The sequence below is a fragment of the Lynx rufus genome, unplaced genomic scaffold, assembly GCF_022079265.1.
Source record: "Lynx rufus isolate CCGP_SWC_20201006 ecotype Redwood Valley unplaced genomic scaffold, mLynRuf1.p SCAF_16, whole genome shotgun sequence".
Taxonomy (NCBI): Eukaryota; Metazoa; Chordata; class Mammalia; order Carnivora; family Felidae; genus Lynx; species Lynx rufus.
Window position 1 is genome coordinate 50,843,305 of NW_025814830.1, and position 15,943 is coordinate 50,859,247.

A 15,943-nucleotide genomic window follows, 5' to 3' on the forward strand; every position below is an offset into this window, starting at 1 on the left:
CTCTTTATCAGCAGACTCCTTTTGAGTTTTCCAGCAGCATCTTTCATTTTCCCCCACATACCCCGAACTCCTGCTGTAACGCGAGGTGCTCGCAGTTACCTGAGGAGGCCACGCCCCTTCACATCCCTGTTGTCCCTTTCTCTACCTCCATAGCTCCTGCCTGGTTCCCCCGAAAGACTTCAGTCCTTTATGACCATAGCCTTCCACATAATTCCTCTGAGCTTCCCAACATCCTGTGTACATCTAGGTCCCTCTAAATTTTGTTCTGTCTTACGAAATACCGATTTCCAGGGAAGCGGCCCCTCCAGATTCAGCTACGTGTGGAGGCAGCTCTGAATAGACCCCAAAATGACGGCAATCCCCTGATCTGTCGGTAGGTGGCGCTGAGACACCCAACGCTGGACAAGGACAAATTTCACCTTCGCAAATTGGTCCAGGAGGCACACAATAAATTACAGAAACGTATAAAGTTTCCTACAACAAACAGTAAACCAAAACAGCTTGACATTCAAATGAACACAATACATCGGGAGTGCAAGGCAAGAAGAATCTAAAGGAGAAATCCTTTGACTTTATTATGTTGTTTCTATTTCAGATCGGATTCGCCATTAGCTCACGTTGTTTGTCTGCAGTAGAGATGAAGTGGCCCATTTAGGTCTTAGCTTATCATGACTTAAGCAAAAGTAGGATGCCGTACAAACACATAAAAGCACAGCGACATTCACGCAAGGTATATGACTTCTGTGAACTTAAAATTCATGCCATTTTTAATATTCTAGATTGAGTGCTGAGGCTGCTATTGCTGATAAGGAAGCATCGGAAATGGATCTCCCAAAGTTAACGGAAATGACAGAAGAAGCTGAGTATTTTGGCCTCACCATCCAGAGTTGACTAATACTAGCATTTTGTCTCATTTGCTCCAATTTGTAGCTACTGTTTGTTTGTTTATTACTGGAATGTCTTTGTGTAACTAAAGGTCTTAGCAGGGCTACCGACAGTCGATTTTGACGAATGCCAAATGCAAGTTGTTTAAAATTTGGGGGCCGGGCGATTGTATAGCTTAGCATTTGCTGTTTTTTTCATTGCCATGGTAGCAAGCAGGAAGAAACCTGCACAATAAGGTCATGGGTATTTGTATCACTTTTGTAACATTTTGTAACATTTCCCCCAAAGCATCTTCACATGTAATTTCTCATTTTACTCCACGAAACAAGGCAGCCACCAATATTAATGCAACAGGGAAGGGAACAGAAACCCAAGACCGGAAATTGTCTCACACACGTTAGCAGCAGCTGGGATTAGAACCTTAGCTTCTGGACATGCCATTTTATATGGTAGCACAGCACAATGTCTGAGGCCTCAAAGGACTGTTGAGTGTGAAACTTTCCCTCACTGGGGCAGAATTGGGCCAGGGACAGGGCTGGCCCCTCTTGGCCCCACCCCAGCCAGGGCTTCCAGCAATGCTGAGCATGTGCAGGACTGGATTCAGAACCTCTAGCTCCCCACAGGGTAGAACTGCAGATGTTTAGGGTTAGGAAAGGGGCTTACGAGCCTCCATTATTTCCCTGGGGATTCATGTTGAACTGAAGACCCCTGTAAGAAGCCCCCAACCCACTGAGGGTCTGGAAATTCTGGATCATTCTGGGGGCACCCAGAATGGAGCCTACCCCAGGCCCAGTAGGACTTGGAAATGTTATGAATTGAGTTCAGCTGCCATCAGGCCGGGGAGGTTCTGTTCTCCTAGAGGATGCAGAGTATAGTGCCTTCATGCCGTGTAATCTGCCAGGGGCTTGAGGGCCTCAGCTTTTATGCCAGACATTCCTGGCTTGTGTCACCATGTTGCCACTCACAAGCTGTGTGTCTTGGGCGCTGCCACTATACCTCTCTGAGCCTCAGCTGCTTTGTCCAGGAAAACAAAATAACAGTTACCTAGCTCAACACTGTCCAATAGAAATACAGCGTGAGCCACCCATGTGTATGTTCTAAGAGCCACATTGAATAAGTAATACATAAAGTTAATTTTAATAATTTATTTTCTTTAACCCAATATATCCAAAATACTTTCATTTCAACATGTAATCAATATTTAAAAATTAGTGAGATACTTTACATCTTTTATGAGAGGTTGGTGAGTGGCAGATGAAATCTTCAAAATCCCATGTGTGTTTTAATTAACAGCATATCTTAACTAAGACCTGCCACATTTCAAATACCCAATAGCTCATGTGGCAAGTGGCTGTTCTGCTGGATAGCATAGATCTAGCTGATAGGGTTTGTGGTGAGGATTAAATGAGATTATATGTGAAAGCTGCTTGGCTGGACTGTTATGAATATTGCTACTATTATTGTTTGTTATTCTTGCCAACAGAAAATGCGAGCATCTTTTTCCCACATCCATGCAAGCATCTTTTTCACATCATTACCAACTCCTTGGACAGTGACCCAGGAGAGATTCTACACAGAGCGAAGCCATAAGGACCCAGCTCTTCAAGACTGTTCACGTGGCCTCTGTAGTGAGAAAACCTGTGCATGCCATTTCTGTACGTATGCCCCTTTGTACTGTGGCTCTGCCATTTCTTCCATCAACAGGTGGAGTCTGTTTCTCCACCTGTTGAGCCTGGGTGTGGCCATGGAACTTGCTTTGGCCAATGAGACATTAGAAAATGTGATACAAGTAGAGATTTTAAAAATGCTTGCACAGTAGGCCTTGTTCTCAGTTGCTGCTAGAAACCCTCTGCCACCATGCCAGTGAGGCTAGACTAGCCTGTTGGGTGATTATTGTGCAATACATGCCCCTAGCCAACACTCAGCTGACCACCAGACATATACGTGAGGACTTCTGAGGCCATCCGCCCCCAGCAAGGCTGGCCCAGATAAGCAAAGCCACCTAGCTGACCCAAAGAACCATGAGGAATAATAAATATTATTGTAAGCTACTAAGTTTGGGGATGTTTTGTTATGCAGCAGAAGCTGACTGATACATCCTGACTCAAGGCTCAGAGATTCCTCTTACCTGGGAGGGTAGTAGGGATCAAAAGTGTGGCCATCTCCTGTACTAATTATACACGAAAGGTTTCCAATGTAGGGAGAGAGGAGCCATGTCAGGGAGATGGTGACATTGTCAAAGGTGAAACTCTCATTGGACACCATCAGCTGTAGGCCTGCAGATCAAAAAGGAAAATGCTATATGCCATCACAAAGCAAAATTGCATGCTTCTGTTTAAAACATACTCTCTTCTATCCACCTGTCCTTTATCTTTAGGTGGGGATTTTAAAATTTTTATAATTTTATTTTTACTTTTTTTAATGTTTATTTATTTTTGAAAGAGAGAGAGAGAGAGAGAGAGAGAGAGGCAGGGGAGGGGACGGGCAGAGAAAGAGGGAGACACAGAAGCTGAAGCAGGCTCCAGGCTCTGAACAGTCAGTACAGAGCCCGACGTGGGGCTCGAACCCATAAACCATGAGATCATAACCTGAGCCAAAGTTGGACGCTTAAATGACTGAGCCACCCAGGCACCCCTGTTTTTACTTTTTAAAGTTCTTTTAAATTTTATCTTTCGTTCATAGGTAATACATGCCAAGGTACAGAATTTGAAATGTATAAAGGGTATAGAGTGAGAAGAAAGCCTCCCTCCCCTGTCATCCTGCAGTGTCCCCAGAGGCAATTATTGTTACCATTATCCAGGGTCACCTTCCAGGGATACCTACACATTCTAAGCACATACATACTTTTCTGTTCTTACAAATGGTTCATGCTGTGTTCACTATTTGGCATCTTCCTTTTTTTTTTTTTTTTTCACCTAGTATATGTTGGAGATGGTTCTGTATGAACTCAGAAGTGCCTTGTTCTTTTATTTTTTTAAATTTTTTAACGTTTATTTGTTTTTGAGAGAGGTAGAGAGACAGAGCGTGAGCAGGAAAAGGGCAGGGAGAGAGAGGGAGACACAGAATCCGAAGCAGGTTCCAAGCTCTGAGCTGTCAGCACAGAGCCCCATGTGGGGCTCGAACCCACGAACTGTGAGATCATGACTTGAGCTGAAGTCACACACCCAACCAACTGAGCCACCCAGGTGCCCTTGCCTTGTTCTTTTTAATAGCTGCACAATGTACTCTAATTTATTTAACCAGGATTCTATTGGTTGTCTAAATGTATTTCATCATGTTTAAAAAGACAAAAAAGCCAAGCACCTTTAGGAAGATCTACTTGGCTAAGGTGGCCAAAGATTCATTGTAAGCCATTTAGTGCACATTACATTTTACAAAACCTGAGCTTTCAAAACTGTTATGGAGGACGGGGAGGGGCATAGAATTTGCTGAGGCTTCACACAGCCCCCGGCTAATTTGTGCAGCAGAATCTTTCAGCTTCTGAGCACAAATGAAGAAGGAAAAGATAGAAGAAGCTGAATGCACATCAAAAGGACTTTCCAGAGCTAGTCGGAAAGTCTTCGTGGTCCTGATTCATAGCTGCCTGAGGACACGCAGGCAGCAGCGAGGCCTTTCTGGGCACTGTGGCGGGGGGGGGGGGGGCACGGGATGGGGGACTGCCAGATAGAATCTCTCCCTTTACAAATCAGAAACACTGTGATTAGAGCACACCGGTTCACATGGGGGCAGGATATTTGAAATAAAAATTGGGGCAGAAAATTTGGTCCGGGGTCACCAGACCAATACACCCCCTGGCCTAAGCGATGCATTTGTCCAATGACAGCCACACTGCGACTGGCAGATCTCCAAAGGGCACCCTTTGTCCGTTAGCAAAACCACCAACCGGAAAGCACTGCCAAAACACACGGCCTCTTCTTCCCAGAAAGTAGAATGAAGACGTCCCACTCCCTCTTACTCCACCCAGGCATCTCCAAGACACTAATGGCGCTGGTAAAACTTGTCCCCTTCTCTCTGTAGTACCCCCCCCCTTCTACACCCATGGACCCTGCTGTCCTGGATCGTCCCTGGGGACCCCAACATTCCCTGACTCGCTCTTCCCCTTCAGAGCTCCCTGCACCGTCACTCGTGTTCTCGGTGGAAAGTGTGTTGTGACTGATTCCCTGGACGGTGGCAGAACGTTGCCTTAGGGGGAAGCAGAGCTCTCATACACGGTTAGTAGGCGTGCAAATCAGTGCGGCCACTTTGGAGTGTAATTTAGCAGCATCTTTGAACATTTAAGCTGCACATACCCTGTGACCCAGCATTCCCTGTACTAGGGACCTCTCCTCTAAACAGAATCCGGCACATGTCAAGATATACGCATGAGAATGAGTGCTGCAGGGTGCACCTAACAACAGAAAATCTGAAGCAGCCTAAATGTCCGTCAACAGGGGACTGGTTCAATAAATTTTGACATGATCTTATGATGGGATACTATGCAGTCATTAAAAGAATAAGGTAGTGACTTGGAGAGATGTCCAGAATATATTATTAAGTAAAAAAAAAAAATTGAGCTGTAAACTAATATATTTTAAATGATTATAACTTATGTATGTACACTCATACACAGCCATGTCTGAAAAAAGTTTAAAAAGCAGGGAAGAGGGGCACCCAGGTGGCCTAGTCAGTTAAACATCCAGCTCTTATCTCGGCTCAGGTCACGATCTCACGTTTCATGAGATCAAGTCCCATGTTGGGCTCTGTGCTGACAGCTCGGAGCCTGCTTGGGATTCTCTCTCCCCCAGCCTCTCTCTACCCCGTCCCCACTCATTCTCTCTCTGTCTCTCTCATAAATAAATAAACATTAAAAAAAATAAAGAGCAGGGAAGAACTTACAGTAAACATTTAGCAGTGGTTTCCTTAGGAGGAGTAGGACCGGAGAATTGAAGGGAGGAATTCTTCTTTCTTGATTTATGACAGTTTTATAAATTGTAATTATACATGTTACTTTTAGATCTTTCAAGTTTTTAAAAGTTCATGTGTGATCTAAAATGCAGCCTACGGGCAGGGCAGGGCGGTGGCCCAGGTGGGTGTGGGGTCGGGGAGTGAGACATCTTTTGGCTTTCTTCTGTCAAGCAATGCTGGCCTTATCTGATGTGTTTGTTGGGCCACTCCAGGAAACTGAACTTCTGGCTTGATGGCTCATTTCTGCATCAGGAGCCTCAGACTCTTTACCCCAAGAGGCCAAGCCGGATGGGGAGGTCGGGCTGCAGGGCACGAGTGGTGGGTGAGGAAGTCTTAGTACACAGATCGACGCCCAGGGGTGTCTGCTCCCAGTGCTCCAAGTGGGGCTGGACCTGCTGTGGAAATCGGGAATTCCCATGGCTAGGCAAGCTGGGGACTCACCTTCCTGGCACTCGTACTGCACCCACAGGTAGCTGCCCTGGGTGGGGCACAGGTCTCCAAAGTAGGTCCCATCTGCGGCCACCTGGCACACCTGCAGCCCCTGGCACTGGCCTGGGAAGTGCCGAATCCCAGAAGGAGCAGGAACAGCAGGAAGGACAGAAAGGGACAGGTTCAGACAGAGATGAATGGCCTCTCATTCATTCATTCACCCACCTTCCACCCCACAAATATCTGCTGGTGTCCACTGAAGACCAGGCAGGGGCCGAGGTCCTAGGGGGAGAGAGAAGTAGGATTCTTTCCCTCAAGCAGCTCAGGGGCCAGCACAGGGGTTCTCAAATCTTAGAATATGCCAGAATCTTCTGGAAGGCTCTGGAAGATAGAGATTTCCAAGTCCCACCCCCAGTGCTTCTGATTCAGTGGGTGTAGATGTCAGCTTAAGAATTTCCTTAGAATTTCTAGAGGCACCTGGATGGCTCAGTTGGTTAAGCATCTGACTTCACCTCAGGTCATGATCTCACAGTTAGTGAGTTCAAGCCCCAAATCAGTCTTACTGCTGTCAATATAGAGCCTGATTCAGATCCTCTGTCCCCCTTTCTCTGCCTGTCCCCTAATGACTGACACACTCTCTCTCTCTCTTTCCTTCCCTCCCTCCCTCTCTCAAAAATGAGTAAACATTTATAAAAAACTGTTTACTTTTCTAACAAGCTCCCAAGTGATGTTGATGCTGCTGGCCCTGGCACCCCACTTTGAGAACCACTGGTCCAGTAGCATCCAGTCACATGGCCTGAAGTAGGAACTTTCGTCCTGAGAACTGGCAAGGAGGGAAAAGATCAGGAATCCCGTCCAGGTGCCCACAGGAAGGAGAAGTGTGGAGAGCCCAGGCCAGAAACTTCAGGTCACCTGCCGTCTCTCCCTCCTGCCCATGCAGATGAGTTACATGCCTACACAGAAGCCTGGGAGGAGCGACAGGTGGGTGAGGTGCCCCAGGATGTAGGAATGAGTTCCCGTTTCCTGCTGGCTGTCAGCTGGATCCGCCCTTAGCTCTAAGAGGCCATTTTCCAGTCCTTGCACGTGGCCCTCCATTGTTATCTCAGAGCCAGCAGGAGGGTATCAGACCTGTCTCACACTTAAACTCTGATTTCTCCATTGGCCACATCTCTTTTCTGCCTTTGGCCAGAGAAGGTTCTTTGCTTTTAAGGGATCATGTGGTTAAATTGTGCCCACTTGGATAATCGAGATTAGGAACCGTAACTACATCTGCAAAGCCCCTTTGCCATGCAAATTAACACATTCACAGGCAAGGTATCTCATCACACCCGCGGAGCCCCAGGGATTAGGATGGCAAATCTTGGGGGCCATACTTCTGCCTTCCCCAGACAGGAAGACATAAGAGGGCAGAGGGCTTTTTATCCTGTGTTTTCATCCTCTCTCTGACTGCAGCTCCCTCTGAATAGGCCCTCCCTCATGGGCCTCGCTCCCACAGGGCAGCCTCCACCATGATTCTAGCACTTGTAGGATGGCCGTCACTTCTGGTTTTGGTGAGACCATCCACTCAGGTTGTCCCTCTGGCCCTTAGGGGTAGTGGTGACTTTCCGTGGCTGCTTGTGTCAGGGTGGTATCATTATCCCCTGTTTGACTTCTCAGCACTTCCATGACTGGGCAACCAGCTCCCTGCATTAAATTCCCTCTATTGAAAGACCTAACATGATTTCTGTTTTCCTGATGGGACTCGGCTTGATATACCCCTCAGAGTTCTTTGCCCCTACTGTGTGCATCCACAGCCGTATACTTCACTGTCCAAGAGAATGGGAGCATTTTGTTTTGTTTTTGTTCACTGCTGTATCTCCAGCACACAGAACAGTACCCAGCACCTAGCAGGTACAAAATGAGTTTTGCATGAGTAAATCCAAAGCACCTTTGCTCTCTTCTGTTATGGCATGGAGCACAGTGCTAGGCCGTTGCTTGTATTCATTATCTGTCTCCCCATTAGACTGCAAGCTCTTTGAAAAACAAACTGTTTGATTCATCCCTTTATCCACAGAGCCCAGGATAGAGCATGGCATGAGATTGGGCTGAACGAATGTTTACTGACCAACTGGCTGAATGAATGAGTGAGCCTGCCACTTAGATACAAACGGATCCCCCCAGACCCTGCCCACATCTGTTCCTCTGACCTCTCCCAAGAGGATGCAGGGTTCCCCTCCAATTGCTCTCTGGGGTGTGGCTGCAAGGTTTGGAAACTTGCATCTGGGCCTTTGGGGAAATAGACCACTCAGCCCCCTCCACGCCTCCATGAGGGAGGCACATCTGTCAGCCCATCCAGCCCAGGCCTTTCCCGCTCAGAGGGGCCACAGCCCCTCAGGAAGGCCAGAGCAACAAGGAGAGTGAATGGGAGTCACATGGCTGATGTCAGTATTTCCTTCCCCCACACCTGCCCCGGGGGGCCAGGGACAATGTGGGCCAGATGTGGTGGGGAGAACAGTATTTCCTTCCCCCACACCTGCTCCCAGGGGACCAGGGACAGTGCAGGCCAGACGTGGGGGGAGAAGAGCAAGTCGCTCTCCAGGCAGAGGGAGCATCTTCCCCAAGTCGGGGACGAGGCCGCTTGGCAGGTTCTGAGAATACAGGGCATTCCTCCTGGAATCTTCACAGGGCCTTTGGGTGGAGGCAGAGGCCCTCAGGGAATTGGCGAGAGACGTATGTGGGGAGACTCAGCCTGAGGCCCCAGAGCTCCCAGCTTGGGCACAGACTATTGTGTCCTCACTTGGCCAAGAAAGCAACAGACTGTCTGCCTTCCTGGGACCCTGCAGGCCCAACACTAATAACAACAGCAGAGAGGAGGGGAATCCCTACGTCCTGGACGATAAAGGTTTCTAAGACCTTTGTGTCCCCCAGGAGGGTGCAGGGAGCCCCTGTAATTTCTGAAACTGAGCCCTCGTCACCAGGCAAATGCAGCTCACAGGCAGATTTAATGTGATTTAGAGAAACAAGGCCATAGAGAAACACTCCCACATGGACAAGAGTTGCCACCACGATCGTGTGTTTCAGCATTATTCACAATAGCCAGGGATTAGGACACAACCCATTCAACTCTCAACAGAGAAAGAGACGAATTATGGTGTAGTTATACAATAGATGAAACGAACTGGTATGTGTATCACAGTGGATAATACAAAATTCAAAGTCATGTCATTTGTGTAATGAGGAGACATTAAGCAAATATGGAATAATGTCATCAGGATTTAACAACAATGGGTAGGAGGTCTATGGGGATTCACCGAAATATTTTTTTAAGTTTATTTATTTTGAGAGAGAGAGCGAGAGCACATGTACACACACATGCACACACACACACACGTATGTGTGAGTGGGGGAGGGGCAGAGAGAAAGAATGTCAGTCAGGCTTCTCAGGGTCTGCCCAGAGCCTAATGCAGGGCTCGAACCCATGAACCGTGAGATCATGACCTGAGCTGAAACCAAGAGTAGGGTGCTCAACTAACTGAGCTACCCCAGTACCCCAAAATGCTTTTATTGTCTATATGTTTGGAGTATTCAGCAGTTTTTAAAAATTAAATAAGAAAAAGAAAGCGGGACGCCTGGGTAGCTCAGTCAGTTCAACATCTGATTCTTGATTTCCACTCGGGTCATGATCTCATGATTCATGAGTTTGAGCCTCAAACAAGTTTGAGCCTTGACAATACAGAGCCTGCTGAGGATTCTCTGTCTCCCTCTCTCTCTGCTCATTCGTACACATTCTGTCTCTCTCAAAAATAAAGAAATAAACAATTTTTTTTTAAAGAAAGAAGGTGGGGTGCCTGGGGGCTCAGGTGGTTAAGCATCCAACTTTGGCTCAGGTCATGATGGTTTGTAAGTTTGAGCCCCACATGGGACTCTCTGCTGTCAGGGCAGAGCCTGCTTTGGATCCTCTGTTCACCTCTCTCTCTTCCCCTCCTCAGCTCATTCTCACTCTCTCTCTCTCTCAAAACTAAAATAAACATTAAAAAAAAAAAAAGCAAGCAAGCAAGCAATGTTTCTTGCGACCAAGTGGAGTGGGGAGCAGAATGCCCCCCTGGCCCGCAGGGGAGGGTGTGGCATTGGGTGAGGAGGAGGCGAGCCCTGGCCCCCTTGCTTCCCTGCATGGTGCTGTGGGCAGAGACGGCCCCATTTTCCCAATGTTGGAGGCCCAAGGTCAGATGTGAAGATGGTTCAAGCCTTCCAAAACCCTTTGCTAGGCATGGGGCACCATGACCTGCCTTGCCCCCACAGCCAGAGCTGTCCTTGGGGCCTACCTGCCACTTCGTCCTTGACGCCGAGCCAGCCGCATCCCTCCTCCAGGTCTGAGGGCCGCGCGGCATCCTGGATGCAGTAATGGGGAGTTTGGCGTCCGTAGAAGGCATCCTGGATCTGGATGACCTCCCCTGAGCCACAGTGCATGGTGGCATTGAGGCCGTCACAAGCCAGACTCTGGCCAACGCCTGTGACAAAGGGAAGGCGACGCTTAGGGGGGGTCATGGTCACGGTTGGGCAAGTGCCTGGTTGACGGGGAGGGGAAGGGTGTCGGGGGGAGGGCTGAGGTGGAGGGACCCGGCAGGAGTGAGAAATAGACGGGGGCGGGCGTGGGAGTGGCTCTGGGGCCAGAGTGCCTGGGCTCAGGTGCCACCAGCCACACACTGGCTGTGTGCTCTGCAAATGCCTTAGCTTCTCTGTGCCCCTCAGCACAGGGGAGCGTCCGTACTGCACCCCCACAGGGTCTTTAAGAGGATTACATGAGTTTATACGTGCAGAGTAAGAGCTGTAAGTGGCAACTTGAGTCTTTTCTGAAAACAATGCCTGGTTCGTCACAGACGCTAAACAAGCACCTGTTGAATGAATGAGTGACTTGGGTGCATCTTCCTACCAATCCTAGAAGCTGGGCGACTATCCTCCCCGGTAGGAACATCAGGCTCAGGGGGGCCGCTGTGCTGAGACACCTTCCCCCACCCCACCGCCTCCAGCCCGGCTTCTGGCATGTGGTCTACATTCAGTGAATGTTTGTTGGAAAACAATGACTTGGCTCAGGTGAGCAGAGCCGGAAAGGAAAGTCTGAATCCAAACTCCGGCCCATCTCCCTGGTGGGAACACCACAGGGTAGAGGATGAGACCAAAAATCTGTGTTAGTTTCCTACAGCTGCTCTCTGTACAAATTACCACCAAATTCATGGCTGAAAACGGTACAAATCTATCATCCTCTAGTTATAAAGGTCACAAGTCCAAAGTGGGTCTTCCTGGGCTAGTATCAAGGTGTGGACTTGATTTCTTCTGCCTGCTCCCGAGCCTTTTCCAGAGGAGCTACATTTGTTGGACTGTGACCCCTTCTTCCATTTCCAAAGCCGACAGCAGCCAGCATCTGCCAGTCTCTCTCTGACCACAGGCAAACCTGGGTTCAGGTCTTACCATGGTCACTTCCCAGCTGTGTGGTCTTGGGCAAGGAGCTTACCCTTTCTGAGCCCCACTGTTCTTAGCTTTATCATAGGCCTCGCCTCAAAGCAGAGGTGCTTCTATTATGAATAAACGCACGCGAGTCTGTTCTTGGAAGTGCTGCTTGGTGCGTGTTAGCTGTTCATGATGTGACCTGTACCAGTGGCTCCAAGGCCCTGGGGCTGACAGATTCTGAGACAGGCTCTTGAGTTGGGGTGCACAAGGGGGCGAGGCACTGGGGAGCTGTGATAAAAAGAGGGGGAAGTTGTATGACCCATAGGTCCCCGAAGCTCCAAGTTTCCAAAATCGGCCAGGCTGGAGAAGTGAACGCTACATGGCACCTGTTTAAAACCAGACGGGGGAAAGGAGGCAGGGGGCCTATAAGTGCCCAAATCCAGAATGGGCCCCAGGAGCTGGGGTTCTTCACTGAGGGGCTTGGGGATAGGGAAGGGGCTGAGCCCAGGAAGCCTGGAAGCTTCCCTTAAGCCTGGCTTGAAAGTCAGGGGAACATGGGGTAGCTCAGTTCCAAGACCAGGCCCCTATGCCAGGGTCCCTGCATGGCAGGCAGGACCCATCATGGGGCCATGGGTCACTCATGCCGGGGCTCTTACACGGAGTCCCCAGGGAGGAGTTCCCAGGGCACAAAGGGGGTCAACCATGGACAGCATCTGGAAAGGACACAAGAACAGAGTGCGGGGACGTTCAGGAGTCAGGGAGGGTGAGCACCGGAGGCTCAGACCCGGCCGGCCAGGGCGGTAGGCGTCAAGGGTGAGTGAGACCAACCTCCTGGGACCATGTCTCCTTTTAGGAAGACTGGAAAGGAGAGTAAGTAGGGCTGGGTATTTGCCCCCAGATGCAGGTGTCTGAGAGGAAAAGAGGGATGCAGGGGAGCTGGTAGGTAAGTGGACAGGGAGTCAGGGTTGTGAGCTGGGGAGATGAAACAAACACAGACACAGAGACAGGCGGGCATTTAAGGAGACGTGGAGACAGAGAGACCCAGGGACACCTGGAAAGAGAGAGAAACAGAGACACATGGAGGGGCACAAACACAGACACAGAGACAGGCGGGCATTTAAGGAGACGTGGAGACAGAGAGAGAGACCCAGGGACACCTGGAAAGAAATAGAAACAGAGACACACAGAGGGGCCCAGAGAGACAGAAGAAGGGAGACCCCACAACAGAGGCCAGCTCACCAAACTCGCAGATGAAGGCAGACGGTTGCGTGCAGTTGTCTGAGGCCACCCACCCAAAGGAAGCGTCTCTCCCGATGTAACCACAGGCGTCGGGGGCAAGAGAGGCCTGCCCTCCGCGCCAGTGGCTGTAGCTCACGTTTGAGTTGTCCAGCCAGGTCCCCAGCCCTGGGATGGGAACACAAGCACCAGGACTTACAAACGCTCCTCCAACCCTTTTTATGCACAGGGCTTGCCTCAGCTCAGCTCCTGGTGCTGCAGGAGGTGCCCGGTTAAGACCGACAGGCTGACGGCCTCTCTTTCCCGTGCCAACGAAGGGCGTTGCTAGCTGTTACTTTTCAACACCCAGATGTAAGAATTCAACCTAGAAACCGGGGCGCCAAGTCAGGGAGCCCAGACAAAATACTTTCATTAAGGACATGATGCTTCTAGCTCTGTCTTACCATCACCTAGAAAAGAACACAGAAGTGTGCCTCAGGACATTCGAAGGTGTTCCTGAGAGCAGCAGGGGCCCTTGTCAAATATATTTGGGCACACTCACTTAAAATGGAAAGTTTCCTTATGTCCAGAACTCCTCAGCCCCATGAACACACTGATGTGACTCTTGAAGAAGTGTGTGTGTGTGTGTGTGTGTGTGTGTGTGTGTGTGTGTGTAATACAAAGGCATTTCAAGGACACTCAAAATCTAGAAAACGCTAAAAGTCAAATATTTAAAGACTCAAAAGTGTATTTATTCGTTTTTTAAAATACATATGAATGGTTAAAAAATTTTTAGAGTGAAAAGGGGCATAAAATGAAAACATCACCCCCCTCCCAACCTATGGGTTACTCCCATTACTCTTACGTGTCTTGTGAATTGTTCCAGACTGAGTTTTATCCCTATATCAGCATCTATGAGTGCCTGAAATCTACACAAATGCCATCATACTCCACATGACACTCTGCTTCTTCTTCAATAACATTAAATATTGGGGGTTGTTACATGTCAGCCTACACAGATCTGCCTCATTTTATGTAAAATGAGCCATGTGGTATCCCTTGGTGATTTCAAATAGACACAACTCCTTTAAATGTATAGGAAGTGATGTTCAATATACAGAAATCCACAATTGCTACATCTACAAATCAAGAAACTATTCAATAGATATTGCCTGAAAATGAATTTTAGAATTCAAATCCAGTGGCTATGAGTTTCCTAAAATGAGCGTTCCCAACTGCTCTCTCAGCCTTTCCATCCACTCTGGTATTAAGTGCTTAGCCCAGACCAAGTTACGCATTTCTGAAACCCAGTGGCTTCAACAGGACAATGTGATGTGGCAGGCTGCTGACTCAAGAGGAAGTCCTCTTGCTGTGTTCTCTTGAGCCAACCATTTTCTCCCCCTGGACTTCATTTTCCCATCCATAAAATACGAGTAGCAATGTATACCTCACAGGACAGGTGCAAAAATTGAATACAAATGTTCATTTGTCCAATCTCTGCTGTGTACAGGCACTGGGAAAAGAAAAGTGGCCAGAATGTGGTTCTTTCCCTCGAGGAGTTCACTGTCTAGGAAGGAAGACAGACACCTAAAAACTTGAAGTCATGCCAAAAATACCCTCACAGAGGTGTGGACAAGCCCTACAGGTGCATAGAAGACTCAGCAGACCGTGCTGGGGTTGGAGGAAGTTGCCCTCACAGAGTCAAAGGTAAGTAAGTGTTTCTAGGAGGACCATTAAAACGAGACCATCGAATGTGAATGGGGGGTGGTGCCAAGCTCTTAACCTGCTTTACTCTCATAAGAAATGGGGAAAGCCACATGGGGGTGCTTTGAAAATAGCTTAGTAATTATTTCCTGAGACTCCGTTGCCTCATCTGTAAAAGAGAAGCAACAATATCATCTCACTGGTTATTGTAGGGATTCGAGGTGATAACAGGCAAGCAGTACTAAGGATAGTGCTGGGCACTATTCTAGCAAGAACTGAAGGAGCCATAGCTAATATTATTATTAGACACATTCAAACAAATGAACGTTTCCAGAGTGTCCTCTATGTGTCAGGTTCCGTGCTAGATACTGTACATGAATCATTTCATTTGATCCACAAAAGAGGAGGGTGTCCTTACCATGAGAAGTAGGATATACTACATTGTTCCATGCGGTTCCGGATTAAGAAGCAATGGTGAGAATTGCGGCCACCAGCTTCCTGTGAAAACAGCTTCCATAGCACCTACCTTCTGTGGTTCCATTCCGAGCCAAGTTTCCTACAAGTCCAATCCACCATTCCCTGTCCTGGGAGATATGCTTCTGCAGAAACTTCTGGGTGTCCTCATCACGAATAAAGACCAAATGGCCCCCTTGCCCCTCGCACCAGCTCTGGGCACCATAGAAGGTGTGGCTGAGAGGCACAAATTCATAGCAAGAGTCTTTGAAAGCCACTCGGCTCTTTGAGCAAAAGCTGCCGTCTTCTGGCTTAGCGATTGCAGCCCTAAACCTCAAAGCAAGCCCCAAGAGGAGCAAGCCCAATGCATTCATCCTTGAAACGCCACTGGAGCATCTGGGTGGAGCTGGTGCTCAGGTCCTTCTTATGCTTGTGGCTCACAGCTGTCTGCCAGAGATCTTTCCTTCTCTCTTTGCATCCAATAATAGCTCCTACCTCTTATTTAAGAGACGAAAGGCTCAGGATGAATGTGTCTACATTTTTGCTTTCCCCAGCTCTTTGTTCAATGCCTGTTCCAAATCCAATTAATTTGCAAAACAGTCTTCAAGGGAAACATAAAGCCGCTATCTCACCTGTCTGCTTGTCATTCGATCAACTGTTAGCTTCTGATAAAAATTCCTTGCTATTGGTTTGATGTTATTGCCCTGGAGGGCCACATGTCTCACGAGAAGCCATCAGCATGTGAGAAGTATGTGATAAAAGAAAAATGGCAGGAAAGTGGGAGTGATGAGATGGTCAAGGAACCAAGTAGCACTCATCCGCAATCCTATTGTCCAGAGCGACAGCTGTGCCCACATGATAATCACATTCTCCCCAACGTGGCTTAAAT

The 15,943-nt window shown here is 48.4% G+C and overlaps 1 protein-coding gene across 1 annotated transcript in view; it reads right to left on the reverse strand.

Annotated features, from left to right (window-relative positions):
- Nucleotides 1-15,428, reverse strand: part of LOC124511519 (polycystic kidney disease protein 1-like 2) — a 67,861-nt gene extending 52,433 nt beyond the window's left edge. Inside the window, exons 1-5 of the mRNA XM_047078816.1 lie at nucleotides 15,128-15,428; nucleotides 12,922-13,086; nucleotides 10,560-10,745; nucleotides 6,271-6,381; nucleotides 3,014-3,161 (exon numbers count right to left, since the gene is read on the reverse strand). Coding sequence (XP_046934772.1) covers nucleotides 3,014-3,161; nucleotides 6,271-6,381; nucleotides 10,560-10,745; nucleotides 12,922-13,086; nucleotides 15,128-15,428 — 911 coding nt within the window. The remainder of the gene's footprint in view (nucleotides 1-3,013; nucleotides 3,162-6,270; nucleotides 6,382-10,559; nucleotides 10,746-12,921; nucleotides 13,087-15,127) is intronic.
- Nucleotides 15,429-15,943: the final 515 nt, after the last annotated feature.